This window comes from Mercenaria mercenaria, chromosome 15 (assembly GCF_021730395.1).
Source record: "Mercenaria mercenaria strain notata chromosome 15, MADL_Memer_1, whole genome shotgun sequence".
Classification (NCBI taxonomy): Eukaryota; Metazoa; Mollusca; class Bivalvia; order Venerida; family Veneridae; genus Mercenaria; species Mercenaria mercenaria.
The window spans coordinates 45228317-45250386 of NC_069375.1; the positions used below are offsets into that span (position 1 = coordinate 45228317).

Below are 22070 nucleotides of genomic sequence, written 5' to 3' on the forward strand. Positions count from 1 at the left end.
TAGAAAGTGTTTGGAATGTTGTATGATTGGCTGCGGTCTTTGAATATGGCTTTCCCTGTTGAACTTTTGTCCTTTGCCTATTTTTGGTGTTTTTTTTGGGAGGGGCGAGGCTGGGGAACAAGTGTCTAGTTGGTGAATTAAAGGGTCCCAAAAAAGTATAAAATACAATTTTGACCCACCAATCGGTTAAAATCAAAGAGACCCACTTATTAGTTCCTAACAGATTAGGCTAGTTTAATAGGGGTAACCCTCCACGACCGTTTGGAAAGTGGAAAAAAGTTAGGTGCCAAAGACCCATTAACCCACTTTTCGACCCAACATTTGACTTCGGACCCAACTTTTGACTCCCAGAATTACAAACGACACTCTAACTAACCAACTTTAAAAACTATATATAAATACACATATATATATAATTAGAAAATTAAGTTGTTCTCTCTATACTTAGCATCAGGATGTGATCAGAAGATATGTTTTTCCATTGTTTGTCATTTGGATTGATATCTATTATTCTTAAGACTATTTGTTAACATTCTGCAATGAATTTACGCTGATTATGCTATCTGCAGTACAAAGAGAGAAGCTGCAACTAAGGGAAACAACTCAATTTCTATGATAATATAGTAAATAAAAAACAAAAATAAGTTGAAATCCTTTCAAATAAATATGTTTAATCACTGTTTGATTAAAAACGATGAACAAAACACGGAAATACTAGAATAAAAGTTTAATGTCGTGTTTAATCGTCAATTTTTGAATGACGGCCATTTCCAATAATGTCGGTCATTTTTTTTTCTTTCTTTCGTTTTTGAATATATCATACATGTATCCTCATTTTTGCCAAGACTGATGCAAATAGAACGAATTTATTCACCATATGACTGCACTATACTGCTTTGGTTACATGATACACAACGGATTCGCATTTTTACATTGAGGATTGAACATATGTATTTGTTTGTATTAACCTTAGGAGATGTTAGTAATACATAATAAAAACATTTCATTCAAACGAAAGGTAAGCTCTACTGCAGTGAGTTCACGTATGTCAAATAAGTGAAACCGATGACATAGACATGTTTCACACATGATTTCATGCCTGTTAGGGAAACTTTGCATTTACATGTAACATTTTACTCTATTACAGTCATATATCTACAGAATAGTTGTCTAGTTTAAAGACCAAAAAAGGTTTTGGAACATTTATGTAAAGCATAAAAAATGTTGACAATTGATGAATTAGATTTTTTTGTTCTTTTAAATATACTTTTGAATCAAAACAATATCAAAAAGGACAGTATCAATGAGACGTAAGTGGGTACTTAAAAAGTAACATGAAACATTTATTTTACAAATCAGAAAAATAACGTATATTTTTAGTGACAGTTGAATATTGGAAGCGTTTATCAAAAATAGTTTAGAACTTTCTCAACAATTTCCATTCCGCCCTGTATCCATTCAGAACGCCCACTACTTGAGAAAACATTTGACGTAATATATACGTCATCGCTCGCGGACGGCTTGATCATGCGTGACTCCACTTCATCCCACTTGTACCCTGGTGCCCATGCGTACCACGAAGCACCGATTGGATACTGATCCCAGACGATCATTACCTAAAAAAGTAGAAGACATAAATTACATTTAGAAGAAAAAATGATAAAAGAAAGTGTCTTTGAATATACTAGTATAAAAGTTATATCACAAGCCAGTTTACAGTAATGAATTAGTTCAAACATCAAAGTCATTTAACACATAACTTAATTCTCAATTTCCACTGTATGGTTAATGGATTGACAAAGGTGATATTATGATAAACGTTGTAAAGAAAGTTCATATTGCGAAGGAAATGCCTATCAACAACATTAAAACAAAACACATATATTTTTCATCCATATAAAATGCCTAAATGTCAATACATTTCTGCTAAAGAAATGTGGTTAATTCCGGAATTTTATGGGAGAAAAATAACAAATAAATTTCTATGAACTGAATTCAAAATGTCGATTTTATCATAAACAAGCATTACTCAATAAACTTCTATTCTGTATAGCACATTTACCAACTTAAATAAAATCATATTAACACATCATTGTTATAAAATCTTCAGGTGGTCTACCCCCGTGACATTTAGTTAATATTATCAGTTTTCACAACTTTGCACGAAAAAAGCACCATTTCACCAATCTTCATACATTCATCTGATCTTATAAAATAACGAAACCCATTTCATGATCATGGATATTTTCGATGTATAGTACAAACACTTCATGTAGTTTGCCGGTTCGTAAATAAATCTCTCAAAATCAGTATAAACTCTCACGACAAAATACAACTTCACAAAATAAAAGTGTATTCAAATTCGCAGTTTAATCAAATAGGAAAAGGCTTACAGCAGATTTTGGATGCGGTACATCGGCTAGTTGAATGTTGAAAACTTCCGCATAAAACTTTCGTGCCAGATACACGCTAAGATTGGTCATAGCAATAGAGTTGTCACCAACTCCTGGTACAAGATCACCAAATCTTAGTGCTTCTCGCCATATTCTGTTATCTGTAGATAAAATTTTATTTTATGTTTTATTGTTTTATCATTCTTAAATATTAAAAAAAAAACGTTTATTTTACTTAAACGTTAGTTGGGCATCAGATAATAAACCTTATTTATCTCAAATCGTTAAATTTAGGTAAAGGTTTCTGAACTGTTGTCGAAGTCGGGTACATAACTTCCTGATATTTTTTGACAAAAACTAATACCGACAACGAATCAATATACATAAACTTAGTAAAATAAGATATAAAATTAGGATATAAAAAGTCCAAGTTACGTGCTGTTTGACTGATACGTATTGATAATTATCATTTGATGCTCAAAAAATATTAAGAAAATACAAAAGCATGACCCAGATTCTCTTCGTAACCGCTTTCCTTCTTGCCTGAAGGTACAACAACAAAAAGAAACATTCCTCAAAGTTGTTCTTCTAAACGAGTACATATATACCTCCGTCTGTATAGGCAGTATTCAAAACCCCTCTGGAAGTTGTTTTCGATACACCGAAGTCGTATGTTTGGCTTAACGGGGTCATCGATACAGCGTATTTAGTGGCCTTGGGAAGTTGTCGCCACCAAGGTTGATCGTAACCAAAATAGATTTTGCCCGCATTTATCTCCTGCGTGAAAAAAACATTTTTTATGATACATTTGCAGCTACTGTAGATATGGAATTTAGTAATATATTGAAAGATAAGAGCCAGTTGAAGGTCAGCACCACAACTTATGTTTGTTTTTGGTTTAACGCCGTTTTTCAACTGTTATGTAACGGCGGGCAGTTAACCTAACCAATGTTCCTTGATTCTGTAGCAATACAAACATGTTCTCCGCAAGTAACTGCCAACTTCCTCACTTGAATCAGTGGTGGTGAACGAATGATTTCAGACACAATGTCTTTTATCTAATCATGACGGAGAACATACGCCCCGCTCGAGGATCGAACTAACGACCCCGCGATCCGTAGATCTACGCTCTCCCTACTGAGCTAAGTGGGCGGGCACAACTTAAGTTATTTCACTCCTCTTTCATTGCGGCTGTCTATGTGTCTGTTACTCAGGCTGCACTCTTGTTGATTATGCATTCCTTTCTTACAACATTGTAAGTGACTCTTTCATGAAAAATCAAACATGTACTTTTAACCAAGAATTATTGGTTTCTATTGTGAAACGATATCAATATGAAATGGAAACAGCTAACATATTGATAGGAGTTTTATAGATATCAATATAATTAATATGGTTTGGTCGTTCTGTGAATAAAGAATTACAGGATTCAGCATCATTATTAATATGTACATTAATCTTCTTAGTGCCTGAAAAAATATCAAAATTGATATCCAATGTTTTACCATAATGTCATGGACCTTGAGAACGCTTTATCCATATAATTGATCAATATTTCGTTCTTAAAGGTTGTTTCGTGGATGTCTATATGTATTACATGTGAGTATTCAGTAAACCCATGTTTTGAAAGTGGTAACTATTGTGAAACCTAAAACCTGACCATACCATTCATGCTAATAGGCAAACAATAGGTCATTTCAAGTTTTTAAACAGGGAGCAAATAAACGTTTTAACATCACAACAATGTTCTGGCTCTGAAATATTTGTAAGAAAAACATGACCATTCTAATGGAAAACATTCTGATTTAATCAAATTAAAGAAGAACATTTCAAGTTTATTTAATTGACGTTTTTGTTTGTGTATGGTTACTTACAAATATTAGGGACAACTCCAAGATAACAAATGAATCCCCCAATCCCGCCCAAAAAAGAGACACAAGAAAATTAAAAATGCGGCCTTTCGCAAGAAGCGCACAGCGTGTTTCTTTAAAATTTGATATATCTGTTCTTTAAATAAATGAATCACAGCACCAGCATTACGTGTCAGTGCTCACCCTTCTTGTATCACAAATCGTTCTACCTTGATACCTTATAGTTCCTTATATATGACAAAAAATGTAAGAAAAACTATTTCAAGCATATGAATTAGGCATTCATCTTGTACATACAAGTACTCTCAGATGCCAAAGTACAACTGCTGTAGGCTCAGGTTAGACTGATCGCCAAATATATTCTGCAAAATACCTATTTTGTTGCAATAATTATAAGAAAATGTAAAATACATCGTATTGCTTTACCTTCAGTGAATGTTTCAGGTAATCTTGAACAGTCTCTTGTCGAAGTCCCTCCCAGTCCAGATGTTCCAAAGCCAGTCTAGGAATTGCAAGTATCACCTTCTTAGCGCAAGCTGTAACGGTCCTTCTTCCCTGAAGAAGAAATGGGATTAATAATTTGGTATATTAATTAGTCGTGTAGTAATTGATAATTTAATTACTGTAGTCGAATCATAACTGCCCTCCCTTTTCAGGCACTCGTAATTAAGAAGAACAAATGACATTTTCACCTTAAGTATTTTTATATTCTTTCTTGAAAGTCCGAAGTGATAACACATCAGTATGATTTTACTGAACAGAAGTGTGTGAATTTGAAGAGGAGATTCAAAGTAATTTCATTTTTTCACTATAATATATAAATATAGCAGTTGTTTTTATGAAAATATTTCAAAAGTCTTTGAAATCCTCAAGTCCAATTTTCGTTTATAAATTATGTAAATACGGGACTGAAATTTAGGAATTACTCTATAACGGTGAATACTACTTAATTTTTAAAAATAACTAAAACGGCATACAATCAAACTGTACAGCACAGCTTTATCTAATAGATTAATGATCGTTCAAAAACATACGTATTTCATCACACACATGCGTTTTTAATTTTCTTTGACATATGTTGCCACATGAAATGGTTTGACATGAACGTACTTATTAATTTTTACTTGCCCACCAGAAGGCGGTGCCTATCTGCGATTAATATTTCGCTTATGGTGTGACGTGTTTTAATGTAGGATACATTTTTTTCCTGTGAAATTATGTAAAATATGTGATGCAACACATGAAAAAGTATTGTATATAAGGTTTTTTTTTTTTTAAATATAAAATTTGTTAAAGCTCTGACTTTTGGACATTCATGACGTCACTTCCTTTACTGCACAGTGGTAATTGGCGCCGCTGCCTAAACTGGAATAGTGGGGACTGCTATATTACAAAATGAAAATTACAATGAACTGTTTAAGATGAATAAAGTCATATACATTAGAAAGCATCGGAGGTCATGCACCATAAATGTACACACACTTAATGAAAGTGACATAAATTTTGATTTAACGTCACACCGACAAAATCACAAGTCATACTGTGCCTTTCCACCTTTTGGTGTGGGGAAGACCCCAGGTACCCCTCCGAGCATTATTTCTTCACGACCTTCCGTAATCCAGCATGATGGCTTTCTCACATGAAGAATTCTACACCCTTAGTGAGGTTTCGAATTCACATTAGAGGTGATTTGAAGTCATCGACCTTAACTACCCGACCACAGAGGTACCCAAACCTAAATAGTAAAATTACAATCAGCCCATTCCTGGTACACTGCAGTACCCGTTTCCTAAAGATGAAATGGCTGATTAGAAACAAGTGATTGTCTACCTCTAGTTAAACGTTTTGTTGCGTAAAACATAATCATTATACGGCTAGTCTAATTTTTGAGTTTCAGAATCGACAGTATGGCACAGAAGTTTGTTACATTGTATTGGATCTGTTTAGGCTATACAATAATTATTGTTATAGCCCTGACAGTTTCGAAACAATAGTGAAAACTAATGTGCAATATTCGCAAGTCTTCATGCAGAATGAGAAAACTGCAATAGCTTTGTCTTGTCGCTTTTAAGGTAGCCATATGTTGCCATGACAATGATAATATTTTCCAATCACCTTGATGTCAGTAGTTATACCAGCTAATGTCGTCGTCGGCTGGAACGTCAGTAAATAATTCCCGTTAGCATGCCTCTTTAAGCATTTAAGATGGCGATTGTAGTACAAACGGTGCCTGAAAAATATAATGTGCATACCGAAACAAAACATTTCTGGAATATATTTGAGATTCCCTTTATCTCAGGTTTTGTTGCTTGGCAAAAACGCAACTGTTCCAGTATTCTGTATTCCAATTTAACTGTTCGATATCTTTTAAAAGAGCGTGCAATTTATATCTGTAATAAATGTTTCGAGATAATATTCTATAAGCTATGATAACAATGTGGTACTTGGAATAATAACACTTTTCAATACTGCGCTGCATACACAAATGCCTATATTATCAAGGATGACAAACAATATAACCTTGTCTGAAAATTTTATAGAGCACCCAACAGATAGTTAAAAATGATACAAAACGATCTTACTTATCACTAGCTTGGAGAAATTGTTTAACTAGTCCCACTGGAATAGCCTGGAATCCTTCTTGGACTGTTTTCACAACTCTTGGGCTTGGGGAAGGCAAGCTTGGATCACTAGTTGGAAGACTATCGGCCGCAGCAACATCTGGACCATGATCTTGAATGAAGCTGTCACTGTCCCTGACATAATGCGCAGTTTCTGTGTCCAGATATTTTGCCATATACATATCTCGGCTAAAAGAATGGATGTGCAATTCAAGCAAATATAAACAATTCCATCTTCTCCAAGCATGCTATCGATCATCTACAGCTTACTGACGAGCATACGTGTCTTTGATCAAGTTAAAATTGATCAATCATTTTTCCTATTTCCGCTTGCATGCTTCAAAGTTATCAGTTATAGCTCGTTTAGATTCTTTTTTTGTTTATGTACTTTCAAAATGATATAAAATGATTTACAGCCTATATATAAACATTTTGAATCAGATCTTCAATGCACATGCCATTATACATGCTGTAAAACTTACCTTTGGTTATACAAGTCCACGCCATCCAGCGATTGAAGGATGTCTCCATTTTGAGATGAAACTGTAAAATTCTTAAACACGTTCCTGTAAAGATTTAGATAATGTTGAACAATGTAGCCATCACTCTTTGTCATAAAAAGAGAAACTGTTGTGATAGGTTCAGAATTATACTTATCTGACGATCGTATAAAATATTATGAGCTTGTTACACTGACACTAAAGAAGTGAGATTTCAAGCCGTGCACGTGTACGCTTACATGTAGAAAATCCACTTGCTCACTTCACTTATATTTCGAACGTATGCAATGTTCTATTTTTATTATTGTCTGTAAACTTATTTTTAGTCAACATTGGTAACCCATATGTGTGACTCTTCCGGAAAACTCTTAGTAATGCTACGGGGAGGAAAGTTCCAGGTCCAAATCCTTATCGTGCAAGGCGTATCACACCCATACACGGGACCCATCTCCCAATGTTAATAATTGTAGTTGGAGGAGTATTGCATCGAACTCACAATCCCTTGTTTCGTAGTCAGACATTTTAGTGACTTATCGAAAGCTAAGAAAATCTTACTCGGAACTCGTGCATGAACAAATACAGCGCACTTACCAGTTGAGTGTTTTTAGATCAACGCGGTTTTCTGGTGGAAGATTGTAAGATGCATGTGTTGGGAGCTCGTTATATGTCATGTGTCTTCCTCTCAGATAGTACAACGAATCTCCACTCGGTCCTACCCCTAGTTCAAAGTCTACAATGTTTAATCCTAAGTCGCTCACGGTCTTGTTCACTAAAGAGTGATCTGAAATATGAAAAATAACATATTTATGAATGGTTATGTGTCAAACTTCCGCCTCCACTTTGCCCATTAGCGCCGCTGGAACTCTTATGTATCAGTTCCCTTCTACTTTCGAACAAGGTTCTTAAGCTAATGGACCCGTAATGACAAATGGAATTCTCCGGTTATTATGAAAATTACTTCTGTTATGGCCGATTGTAATTACGGGTCCTTTACCTTAAACTAAACCTGTTACATATTCGTTATCACCGCTGTTGTAAATTCATGAGTTCTTGTCCCAGTTTCAAGAAAAAACTTAAAAAAAAGTAATTGCTTAGCTAAGTCTGTTATTTCAAATGATTGCCCTTTTTTTGGTCTTCAAACTTTTTCATCTATATCAGAGCCGTATAACTATTTCATAGATGAAAACACAGTTCTAAATTTTACGGGATACGAAGTATAGAAATAAGAAATATACTTATGAGAATACTTAAGTTCGTTATTTCTTGCACACCGGACTGGCGTTTCCTCCAATTCTTTTTATTTATATATACTGTATTATATCATTTAAGAGATTTCAGCTATGAGAAAAGAATCAAAAGTAGAATGTAGGACTCAAGTACCTTTTTTGTGCATAACAATGCCTGCAAGTTTAAAGATAGAATAAATATTAAGTGGTATGTTTCGACGGTCTACGTATTCGTATCTATAAGCTGGTTTTGGTACTACTTTTTACATCTGATTGGCAGCTACAGAAAATGTACAATCAAAAACCGTGTCTTGTATATAATATACAAGAATTCATTTGTCTAAAATAGGAAGCATATTCTATGTCCATAACAAATATGTGGCAGCCACATTTAAAACCCTTTGATATGTGGCTGATGTACTGATGAGTTGTAATATTCAAATCAGACAACAACCATTTAATAGTAAAGTATATATATTTTAGTGTTTTTTAAGATCTTATATATCAATGTATTCTGAAAAGTTTTTTGTGAGTTTTTCTGGTAGAAAAGAGAAGACAGTTTCCCTTTTAATGCTGAGCACCAATCAATGAAGCTACTGGTACCATTTTTCACGTATTTGGTATGACGCGGCCGGGGATCGATCCCACGACCTCCCGCACTCTAAGCGGACGCTATACCACCAGGCTATCGGGGCGGTATATCACAAAGATACGATAAATGTCGGCAGACTTATCGGCTTTTAATACAGACGGAGATTTTCTTAGTCCAGAGACAGAGATAAAAATGTTCAAAAATCGAAATATGTTTAATAAAGACAGGAATTATTATTAGTGTTATGTTTATATATTTTCAGACGCTCATGTCGTTATATTCAAGCATATCATATGCATGTTAAAGTAAAACCAGTTGTTGCCACTTCTACACTGTATTTTGTGTTTATTTGTTTATTTATCCTTTGAGGATATTTACTACATAATTAGATAATAAATCATTCGTGTTTCTGTGCATAAAGTTTATACAAAACATAATCGGAATGTTAATAACAACATTTTAAACAAATTAACGTCACTCAAAAAAGTAATATGGATAATTTTTTTAAATGAAACCTGAAAAATAAAATGGTTGAAAAAATTATGTATTATTTATTGTCACCAAATAAGTAAACGAGCAATGTGGTTAATATATTAATGAATTATATTGTTTGCAACAAGATTCACCAGAGAATGTGCCTATTTATCATTAAAGTACCGGTATCCTGTCCACAAAAAAGCAAGTTATATAACAGTGCTATTAAAGTATATCATATATATATATATTGAAGCTCATATAATTTTGGTATCATATGGAAGTGTACTGTCTACTGAAAAAATACATGATAAAATATGTTATAGAATGTTTTTTTTACTTTATACTTTTGAATGATACTTCAACAGAAATCCTGTTATTACAGTGCAAGATTTATCATTTCGCAGTCAAACTACATGACTGTGGTGATTCGGGCATATTATTATAGTAATCTTATTTACTAATTCTCGTGCAACAGACACAACACTTTCAAGTGATACAGAAAACATAGGGTCACCAGGCATCGAAATGTTGTCATTATGTGGATCGGATACCTTAAGTGTTTGTCGAAAGAATGAGAGTTCGATCGAGCTTTGAACTGACTTCTTGTACACATTTTGAACAAGCATATATACTGTGCAGCACGGTTTTGATGCGCTACTAGCACAGTTTAATGCTTTATAATATGTGTTTAGCTTCTTCATAACAAGTGCAGTCGAGAGAAATTTCCAATGAATACTTAAAAAAAACATTCAAAAATAATCGTTCTGTGACCTCTATAATAATTCAACTCACCGTCTGGTAAAAACCTCATTGCTCCCATTTCAACATTCACATCCGGTATGCCCGGAAGTTGTACTGTGAAACAGCGTCCGCCAATGCGATTCGAGTACTCGTACATTGATATCTTAAGACCTCTTTTACGTAGTCGCCATGCAGCATAACTTCCGGTAACCCCCGCTCCAATTATTGCAATATCATCACACCGTGACATCCCTGAATTTCCTATAGCATTATATATGTAATTTAAAAAAAAGCATAAAAAACTGAATGATGAATTAAATGTGGAAAAACAAGAGGGCTACACTGGTAATATCGTAAACCACAGTTTTACAGCTCCAACAGATATAACTGGAAATACTAGACTGCAGATTTAGATACGACTGTCTCAAGGTTAAACAAGGAGGAAAACTATCAAAACTTTACAAATCAAGATGGATTCTGCAAGTCTAGTAGACGGCCACCCAAGAAACATTTGTGAAAGTTACTTTAAATCAGACAGGCGATTTCTGACAAGATCTTTTCATGTCCTAGCACCCTTCCTAAGGCGGTCATAATTTTTGACGAAGAAATAATTTGAATACTCTTGCTAGAGATTTACCCAAGAAATATCTTTATCAAACTATTTCAAAATCACATTTCAATGTCTTTGTCATCCGTCATCCACATCTCTCCCTAAACAACCTAGCCAGTTTCCATAAAATTTAACAGGACGGTTCCTTTGGTGGTGCCCTTTCAGATTCCTTTTAATATAGATCACCATGCGGAATTCTGCGACCGAAACATTTTTTAATAATGTTCTCCTGAGACATCTCCAAATAGATTCACAGAAATGTTCATTATATGACTCCCTACTCAAGTTCGTCAAATCATTCTATTTCGTTCTAACACGCGGTCGCCTAGAGGCGAGGTTAGTTTTCCATATATCTCGAAAACGTCAAAATTCTACTCCCTCTCCCCTGACACCGCTGGCTCAATTTACAGGTAATTTCGAAGCAATGTGACCTGTGTTCATCTTTCAGCTCCCACCAGGACAGTCGGGCTAGTTAATTTCTAAACGGCTGTATGGAAACCATATGTAATATCCAGGATTCAAATCCATATCAGACAGTGGAAATTTCTATTGTGGTCGTGTCAGTGTCTATTACACAACTAAGAGGCCAGTATAAATCCTTAGGAATGATGCCATTTCTTACATCGGTAATCTAAAACAGGTACGTTAAAGAATCTGGCTGTCTATTCACAAAGAGGTAGGCCTAAGTTAACTGGAGAAACCTAGTTGTATCAAACATTGGTCTCTGTCTTTCTGTCTGTCTGTCTTTCTGTCTCTGTCTCTCTGTTATGGCAGGATTTTTCTCACTCTGTTCCTCTTAGATTTATATAAATACTGAAGCAACTTAGATTTGTATGTGAATATGTGTTATAGAATGTTTTATACTATTTGTTAAAATTAATTACATATTCATACACACAGGGACAAAAGGAAAGAATATTCAGAAACCCATAGACTTACCGTTTCCATCAAAAACATAGAATCCCATCACTCTGGTAATTAAAATGCCAACAAAAACAATACTTTGAACGCGCACCATCTTATCGTTAACAGTCTATATTTGTTTAGTGCAACTGTTATTCACGAGTATTAACTTTTGTTTAATTTAAACATGTTATAATGTTAATCAAGTTCATCTTTATTATTTTATTGCCGCATGACGTAGTTTGTCCGTAAAAAAAATAAATCATAATTAATAAAACAGGATGTAACGTTTTTATCATGATTAAACCACTACTCATTATAATCTACATCTTCTTAAAGGTACCGTAGAACGAAATTTATATAATTATATGACATTTATGGATAAAGACAATGTTTTAAATATGAACTCAAATACTTCTTTAACCATGGCCGGGATAAAAATCCAACTGAAATCTGTTCAGAGGCTATAAATTTCGATAAATTTATGAGTGTATTATTACTATATTTTGATGGTGAATGTGGCCAGTATTTTATAATAAAGTAATTTCACTAATTCGTAAAAAAGCCCAAAGAGCTATTTGCAGCATAACACGTTATTTCGAAAACATAACTATAGCATTAAAATGTTGTTGTTTTTTGTCGTTTCTATAGGGTGTTTTAATAGGTAACAGAGAGATTCTCGCGCTCACACGCTGTTAACTCACCTTTTATATATGCGCGTCAAGTGGTAAAGCTTATATTGAAACAAAGTGCAGTGTCAAAGAATCATATCAGCTGAAAAAGAAGCTGCAAATAACACAAAACAAAGTCATTAGGTTCCTTAAAGGCTATAGCTCTAGAACTCCCATTACTTTTAAAGAGTTCCAGGATGTTAACTATATGTAGGTAGGAGATAGAGTAAGACAATTAAGATTGAACCATATGCATAAGATTTACTACAGGAATAGTCATGTCTATCTCGGAGAAATTTTCACTTATTGTAATGAGGCTAACATTCGCTCTATTGGTTATAACATAACTTTGTTTTACCTCATTGTACTTTAATTAAACAAACTTTTGATTTTAATGGCAGTAAAGTATGGAATGCACTTACTAAAAGTATTTAATCCTTGAAGAACATGTATCACTTAAAGAAATATGTTACATCTTACAAGAAATACATAAGAGAGTGTCAGAAGATGCATTTCTGTATTACTGAATGTGATGCTATCTTCTTTGATCAATATTAATAATGTAATATATAGTCTACTTTTACTCCCGTTTTAAATTTAAATCTTGAAGAAGGATTTCATTTCTTTTATGTATTATTAATATTTTTTTATAACTTTTGGCATGTCAAATTTACCCATGGACCCCATTGGAAATAAGCTTTAAGCTTAATGGTTTATCCATAGGAACATAGTACACATTTTATAATTAATTTTCATTAGCCATTTTCCTTTAGGTTGTGTGTGTGTGTGTGTGTAAGTATATGTATGCACACGTGTTATATATATAGCCGAAAAAAGGATGAATTAAGATGCCTTGAATTTGTTTACATATTTAATTATGCTAATCCAAGTAAATTATATAAAATTATATTTACCTATGCTAATCCAAGTAAATTATATAAAATTTTATATAATTTACTTGGATTAGCATAAATAAATATGTAAAAAAATTCAAGGCATCTTGATTCATCTTTTTTTCCGCTTTTTTTTCTTTTTTATATTGCCAATCAATATATATATATATATATATATATATATATATATATATAAAATTAAGTTGTTCTCTCTATCAGGATGTGGTCAGATGATATGTTTTTCCTTTGTTTGTCATTTGAATTGATATCTATTATTCTTAAGACAATTTGTTAACATTCTGCAATAACTTTACGCTGATCATGCTATCTGCAGTACAATGAGAGAAACTGTAACTTAAGGAAACAACTCAATTCCTACAATGATATAGTAAATAAAAACAATAATAATTTGAAATCTATTCACATAAATATGTTTAATCACTGTTTGATTAAAAACGATGAACAAAACACGGAAATACTAGAATAAAAGTTTAACGTCGTATTTAATCCTCAATTTATGAATGACGGCCATTTCCAATAATGTCGGTCAATTTGATTTTTTTCTTTCTTTCGTTTTTGAATACATCATACATGTATCTTCATTTTTTGCCAAGACTGATGCAAATAGAACGATTTTATTCGTCATATGACTGCACTATACTGCTTTGGTTACATGATACACAACGGATTCGCATTTTTACATTGAGGATTGAACATATGTTTTGTTTGTATTAACCTTAGGAGATGTTAGTAATACATAATAAAACACTTTATTCAAACGAAAGGTAAGCTCTTCTGCAGTAAGTTCACGTATGTCAAATAAGTGAAACCGATGACATAGTCATGTTTCACACATGATTTCATGCCTTTTTCGCGAAACTTTACATTTATATGTAACATTTTATCATACTCTATTACAGTCGCATATCTACAGAATATTTGTCTAGTTTTAAGACCAAAAAAGGTTTCGGAACATTCATGTAAAGCATACAATTTTTTGACAATTAATAAAGTAGATTTATTTGTTCTTCTAAATATACTTTTGAATCAAAACAATATCAAAAAGGACAGTATCAATGAGACGTAAGTGGATACTTAAAAAGTTATATGAAACATTTATTTTTTAAATCAGAACAATAACGTATATTTTAAGTGACAATTGAATATTGGAAGCGTTTATCAAAAATAGTTTAGAACTTTCTCAACAATTTCCATTCCTCCCTGTATCCATCCAGAACGCCCACTACCTGAGAAAACATTTGACGTAATATATACGTCATCGCTCGCGGACGGCTTGATCATGCGTGACTCCACTTCATCCCACTTGTACCCTGGTGCCCATGCGTACCACGAAGCACCGATTGGATACTGATCCCAGACGATCATTACCTAAATAAATAGAAGACATAAATTACATTTAGAAGAAAATAAATGATAAAAGAAAATGCCTTTAAACATACTTGTATAAAAGTTATATCACAAGGCAGTTTACAGTAATGAATAAGTTTAAACATCAAAGTCATTTAACACATTACTTAATTCTCAATTTCCACTGGATGGTTAATGGATTGACAAATTTGATATTATGATACACGTTGTAAAGGAAGTTCATATTGCGAAGTAAATGCCTATCAACAACATTGAAAACCAAACACATATATTTTTTTCCATATAAAATACCTAAATGTCGATACATTTCTGCTAAAGAAATGTGGTTAATTCCGGCATTTTATTGGAGAAAAATAACAAATCAATTTCTATGAACTAAATTCAATATGTCGATTTTATCACAAACAAGCATTACTTACTTCAATAAACTTCTATACTGTCTAACACATTTACCAACTTAAATAAAATCATATTATTATTTTTTTTTTTGGATTCAACGCCGCACCGATACATGATAGGTCATATGGTGAGTTTCCAGCTTTAATGGTGGAGGAAGACCCCAGGTGCCCATCCGTGCATTATTTCATCACGAGCGGGCACCTCGGTAGAACCACCGACATTCCGTAAGCCAGCTGGATGGCTTCCTCACATGAAGAATTCAACACCCCGAGTGAGGCTCGAAACCACATCGATGAGGGGCAAGTGATTTAAAGGAGGCCCCAAAATCAGGTTAACATACATCCGTCTTATAAAGTCTTCAAGTGGCATACCCCCGTGACATTTAGTACATATTGCCGTTTTTTTACAACTTTGCATGAATAAAGCAACATTTCACCAATCGTCATACATTTATCTGATCTTGTACTATAACAAAGCCCATCTCATGATCATGGATATTTTTCGGTGAATCTTAATGTAGTTTGCTGGTTCGTAAATAAATCTCTCATAATCATTATAAACTCAACTTTACAAAATAAACGTGTATTCAAATTCGCAGTTTACTCAAATAGGAAAGACATACAGCAGATTTTGGCTCTGGTACATCGGCTAGTTGAATATTGAAAACTTCCGCATAAAACTTCCGTGCCAGATACACGCTTAGATTGGTCATAGCAATAGAGTTGTCTCCAACTCCTGGTACAAGATCACCAAATCTTAGTGCTTCCCGCCATATTCTGTTATCTGTTGTTAAAAATTTATTTCATGTTTTATTGTATTATCATTCTCAGATTAAAATGATACGTCTATTTTGTTACATAAACGTTGGTTGGGCATCGGGTAATAAACGCTTTTACCTGAAGTCGTTAAATTTAGGTAAAGAGGTAAAGGTTTCTTAACTGTTGTCGAAGTCGGATACATAACTTCTTGATATTTTTTGACAAAAACTAATATCGACAACGAGTAAATACACATAATCTTAGTAAAGTAAGAAATAAAATTGAGATATAATCCAGGTTACGTGATATTTGACTGATACGTATTGATTATGGTCATTTGATGCTAAAAATATTAAGAACAGATGCATGACCTACTCTTACTCGCTTTCCATTCCTTCTTGTCTGAAGGTTAAACAAAAAAATGAAACATTCCTTAAATTTGGCCTTCTAAACGAATGCATATGTACCTCCGTCAGTATACGCAGTATTCAAAACTCCCCTGGAAGTTGTTTTCGACACACCAAAGTCGTATGTTTGGCTTAATGGGGTCATCGATACAGCGTATTTAGTGGCCTTGGAAAGTTGTCGCCACCAAGGTTGGTCGTAACCAAAAAAGATTTTGCCGGCATTTATCTCCTACAAGAAAAATGTTTAGGATACATTTGTGCCTGTTCCATAACGTTGCAGCTACTGAATGGAAGGGCAGAACCACAACTTTAATGATTTCACGTCTCTTTCGCTGCGGCTGTGTATGTGACTGCTACTCACGCTACACTCTTGCTAATAATGCATTTCTTTCTTACATCATTTTTAGTGCCACTTCCATGAAAATCAACCGTTATAATTTTTACGAAGAATTATTGTTTTCTATTAATATGAAATGGAAACAGCAAACATATTGATGAGAGTTTTATCGATATTAATATAATTAATATGGTTTGATCGTTCTGTGATAAAGAATTACAGGATTTAACATCATTATTGATATGTACATTAATCTTATTAGTGCCTGAAAAATATCAAAATTGATATAAAATGTTTTACCTTAATGTCATTGACCTTGAACACGCTTTATCAATAAAATTGGTCAATATTTCGTTTATAAAGGTTGTTATATGGATGTCTATATGTTTGTTTTCATGTTATCTTGGACAAGCATGAGTCTTGTTCATGTGGGTTCAAAAACTATGTCACCAAATCAAGTCAGAGAAAATACTTGTTTATACTCGAGAGGTCACACATTTGGTCCAATCTTAATGAAAAGTGGTCAGAATATTTATTTCCATGAGATCACCAGGTCAAACATGTTTACACTGTTACGGTGTGTTTCTCAGGTGAGTAACCCAGGGCCATCCCATTTGTTTTCAGGATAATTCATGTAACTTAAAAATTATCAATACAATTTCTTTTTGGTACACATCATATAATCTATAATTGTTTATATGGAAATTTTCTTTAAATAATTACCTGAAATTATCCCCAAATAAGTCATCATTCATGCTTTTATAATGTTTGTCAAGGTAGCATTCAGAGTTAAACTTAGACTATTTAAAAGCATTGCTTTCTTTTTAGGTATCCAACAGACCCTCAGGCAATAACAAATATGAAGACTAAGTTCTACAGAATCGCTAATTTTCCGAATGTGATAGGGTGCATTGATGGAGTTCTGATTGGCATACAGACACCATACCAAGATGAGGCGTCCTACGTCAGCAGAAAGGGTTTCCATGCCCTAAATGTCCAAGCTATAGCGGATGCAGAGATGAAGTTGGTTACACATTTGAATAACTTAAACACAGTTCTTGTCTATAAAAGTATAAGGGATTTTAGAACAGCACCTTTTAAATAGCAGTAAATATATCAATAGATCCTACTAGTAGCATAAATTACTGTTATTGTCGATTTTTGTGGGTGTTTTAATTATTTTCCCATTCAATTTTCACACCAAAATAGATGTATAAAGAGTTCAGTCACAGAGACTAAATAGAGGATATATTACATGAGTGTTTTCATATTGAATTTATTAAACGAGTTGAATAAAATAATAAAATGCGAGGTTCTACCGAGCATTTTATCAATTTTATTCAGCTCGTTTAATAAGTTCAATGTGGAAAATCACAAAATGTAATATTCTTTTTATCACATGTCAGCTTTTCCAATAGATACATAAAAAATTGTACTTTCTTTCGCTAAATAAACAAGTCAATTTCAGCAACGATACTTAAAATGATGTCGACGTCAAAGCTTTATTACACTAGTGTATTATCATTTTTAGCTCACCTGTCACATAGTGGCAAGTTTAGCTTTTGTGACCACCCTTCGTCCGTCGTCAGTCTGTGCGTGCGTCCGTCAACAATTTCTTGTCTGCACGACAGTGGTTTCATTTGTAATTTTATTTTAACCAAACTTGCACATAACTTGTATCACCATAAGATCTTGGTTCCATAATTGAACTGGCCAGATTCCATTATGGGTTCCAGAGTTATGGCTCCTGAAAGGGCCAGAATTAGCTATTTTGACCTTGTCTGCACAATAGCAACTTCATTTATGATTTGATTTTAACCAAACTTGCACACAACTTGTATCACCACAAGATCTTGGTTCCTTTCTTGAACTGGCCAGATTCTTTCATGGGTTCCAGAGTTATGGCCCCTGAAAGGTCCAAAATTGGCTATTTTGGCTTTTGCAGCCATATAGAGACTTCATTTATGGTTTCTTTTTACACAGGCTTTCAAAATATCTTCAACAACAATAAATCTTGGATTCCATGACAAATCAGATCCAATCATAGGTTATTTTATATCTGATTATCTCCCCTGATTATAGTCAAAATGGATTTATATCAGTAAGTACTTATAGGACTTATTTGAAATTTCATTATTGTCATTAGTTGGACTGAGCCAATCAGGGTAGATAACCATGGACTGATTTCATATCAAATTACCCCCCTTTATTTCAAATTAAAATGGGTATATCTCCGTAACTAATGAAGACACTGATCTGAAATTTCATTTAGGTTAACAGATTTATTTGGCAGATCCTTCTTTTGTTCACTTTCAACAGTTTTCTTTTTAATTACTTCCATTTTACGTTACCATAAATAGCTTATTTTTAGTAACTTTTTTATTATTGGCCGTAGGGAAAAACCGAGACCACTTTTCTGTGGTACAACATGGATGGTACCTCCAATTTTTAGGTGTATTTTGACATATCTGCACCTTGTAAGATTTTTTTTCTTTTTGGTTAAATTTCTTTCCTTTGTTGTTCCTGTCCTTTGGACTTAGATATTTTTTCTGAGGACCTTTTTGTCCTCAAGTGCATTGATAACAGGTGAGCAATATAGGGCCATCATGGCCCTCTTGTTAAATGATGGTTTTATTACACTCTCGCGGTGTCAAACATGTGATAAATACTGCTTAATCAATGAATATTTTTATTTTCAGATTCATAAATGTTGTTATCAGGTGGCCAGGATCGACCCACGACTCGTTCATTCTAACAAACTCTAACATCTCAAATGAGTTAGAACAAAGAAACAATGGCTGGCTGCTTGGTGACAGTGGTTATGCATTAAAGAACTGGCTGATGACACCCTTTATGCACCCAGTCAATGTCCAACAACAGAGGTACAACTCGGCACATGCCAGAACAAGAAATATTGTTGAACGGTCATTTGGTGTGCTTAAATCCAGATTTCGGTTTGTAATATTTACTTGCAAATGGTAATATTTTTAGCTCATGAACTGCTCATTGCTAGATATTGTGACCAGTCTTTGTCTGTTGGCGTCCGTCTTCTGTCCACAAAATCCTTGTTAACACGATAGAGACCACATTTTGTATTTGATTTTTAGCTCGACTACTTGAAGAATAAGTAGAGCTATCCTACTCATCACGGCGTCGGCGTCACACCTTGGTTAAGTTTTTCGTACCAGTCCACATTTTGACAAAGTCTTTTCAGATAAAGCTTTGAAACTTTCAACAATTGTTTACCATCACCATGACTAGTTATAGCCAAGAGCACATAACTTCATCAAGGATTTTGGCTGAATTATGGCCCCTTTTGACTTAGAACATGGTTAAGTTTTTCGTACCAGTTCGTACTTTGACAAAGTCTTTTGAGATAAAGCTTTGAAACTTTCAGCACTTGTTTACCATCACCATATCCAGTTATAGGCAAGAGTACATGACTCCATCAAGGATTTTGGCTGAATTATGGCCCCTTTTGACTTAAAAATCTCGGTTAAGTTTTTCGTACCAGTTCATATTTTGACAAAAGCTTTGAAAGTTTCAACACTTGTTTACCATCACCATGCCCAGGTATAGGCAAGAGAACATAACTCCATCAAGGAATTTGACTGAATTATGGCCCCTTTTTGACTTAGAAATCTAGGTTAAGTTTTTCGTACCGGTTCATATTTTGACAAAGTCTTGTGAGATTAAGCTTTGAAACTTTCAACACCTGTTTACCATCACCATGTCCAATTATAGGCAAGAGTAAATAACTCCATCAAGGATTTTGGCTGAATTATGGCCCCTTTTGACTTAGAAATCTGGGTTAAGTTTTTCATACCAGTTAATATTTTGTGTAAAGTGTTTGACATATGGCTTTGCACACAACTTGAAAATCAGTCAGAATGTTTGTCTCCATGAAATCACTATGTAAAACATGTTTACACTGTTGTGATGTGTTACACATGCTAGTGATCTAGGGATTGTTGGCCCTCTTGTTTTTTTAGGTTGAACATTACCAATATGATGGTGATGGTTTCATTGCAAAATTTGTAATGCTTTTCACTCTTTAACTATCGCAAAGATCACGACCTTGCCAAAATGAAAACATGGTAGGTATATGTATACATACCATACATGAAAAGGTTTTGCCATGATATTAAATTCTATTCATGACAAAGTATGCCTTTTAGGACAGTACCTATTGAAAATACTGATTTGAAATTTCATTAATGCTATAATATGTAAATTAATATACCTCAGCAGCTTCAATGAGCTTGGTTTGACGGTTGTTTATGTATTCAGGGGTAAGAAATAGTCATATAAGATAACTCTTGATTGAAGATTTATCATATTTTGATACTTGTTAATTCAAAGAAGTTGACCCCTTACTAAGTATTAATTAAATTACATCTTCACACAAAAGTAAATATATTTTTTTGAAGTCTGACACATATTTTGACATAGACTTCTATCTCCAAGCACATTGGACATGGTTTCATAGTTCTAAATTTTGTGTTTATAAAAATACACAACATGCATACTTTCTACTACAAATGTATCAAAGTTGCTTACATGAGTGATTACATTTCAGATGTTTGGACAGATCAGGTGGCCATCTATCATACCAGCCAAAGAAAGCTGTACATATTATTGGGGCTTGCTTCAGCTTACATAATTTTGCCACTGAAAAGAAAATGCCAGTTCCAAATCATGATGATGATGATAACCATGATGATGAGAACAATGTTGCAATGCAGCAGCCTGCAGGAAGAGCCCAGGAAATCAGGAACCACATTGCCAGCAGATTTTGAATAATGTTTCTATATACATGTAATCTAGCAGAGACATACTGTTTTTAGCTCGACTGTACAAGGAGAGCTATCCTACTCGACCCGGCGTTGGCGTCTTTCCATGTCCCCGCCTTGGTTAAAGTTGTTTTTACACTTTCGCTTTTTAGCTCACCTGAGCATAAAGTGCTCAAGGTGAGCTTTTGTGATCGCCTTGTGTCCGCCCGTCGTCAACAGTTTGACTGTTAACACTCTAGAGGTCACAATTTTGGCCTAATCTTAATGAAACTTGGTCAGAATGTTACCCTCTTAAAAATCATGGACGAGTTTGATATTGGGTCATCTATCTCTGTTACTATCAAAGCTATTGACTTAAAACAATCCCCATAACACTGCATTTTAAATATTTATGTAAAGTTTTTTGATATATAGTCAATATCTTGAATACTATCAAAGGCATTGATTTGAAACTTAAAATAATTCTTAACTATTAACATCTTCACCAGG

General features: G+C 33.9%; 3 protein-coding genes across 4 annotated transcripts in view; 1 reads left to right on the forward strand and 2 right to left on the reverse strand.

Moving 5' to 3' along the window:
• Positions 1–651: 651 nt before the first annotated feature.
• Positions 652–12207, reverse strand: LOC128546172 (L-amino-acid oxidase-like). The gene is made up of 10 exons (XM_053525153.1): positions 11971–12207; positions 10473–10682; positions 7977–8166; positions 7368–7451; positions 6847–7074; positions 6380–6494; positions 4691–4819; positions 3002–3170; positions 2394–2554; positions 652–1616 (listed from the first exon to the last, which is right to left on the reverse strand). Exons 1-10 carry the CDS (start codon positions 12047–12049, stop codon positions 1407–1409), a joined length of 1575 nt encoding a protein of 524 aa, XP_053381128.1. The 5' UTR covers positions 12050–12207; the 3' UTR covers positions 652–1406.
• A 1710-nt stretch (positions 12208–13917) lies between these two features.
• LOC123553611 (L-amino-acid oxidase-like) overlaps positions 13918–22070 on the reverse strand; it is a 33741-nt gene continuing 25588 nt past the window's right edge. The window contains exons 10-12 of the mRNA XM_045343295.2: positions 16512–16680; positions 15909–16069; positions 13918–14887 (exon numbers count right to left, since the gene is read on the reverse strand). Coding sequence (XP_045199230.2) covers positions 14678–14887; positions 15909–16069; positions 16512–16680 — 540 coding nt within the window. The 3' untranslated portion in view covers positions 13918–14677. The remainder of the gene's footprint in view (positions 14888–15908; positions 16070–16511; positions 16681–22070) is intronic.
• LOC123553632 (putative nuclease HARBI1) lies at positions 17611–21966 on the forward strand. Of its 2 annotated transcripts, none has more exons than XM_053525155.1 (3): positions 17611–17811; positions 19488–19670; positions 21368–21966. In XM_053525155.1, exons 1-3 carry the CDS (start codon positions 17648–17650, stop codon positions 21585–21587), a joined length of 567 nt encoding a protein of 188 aa, XP_053381130.1. In that variant the 5' UTR covers positions 17611–17647; the 3' UTR covers positions 21588–21966. The 2 variants fall into 2 exon arrangements, with proteins under 2 accessions (XP_053381130.1, XP_045199237.1); XM_045343302.2 differs by having other exon boundaries at positions 17614–17811; positions 19488–19742; positions 21368–21957.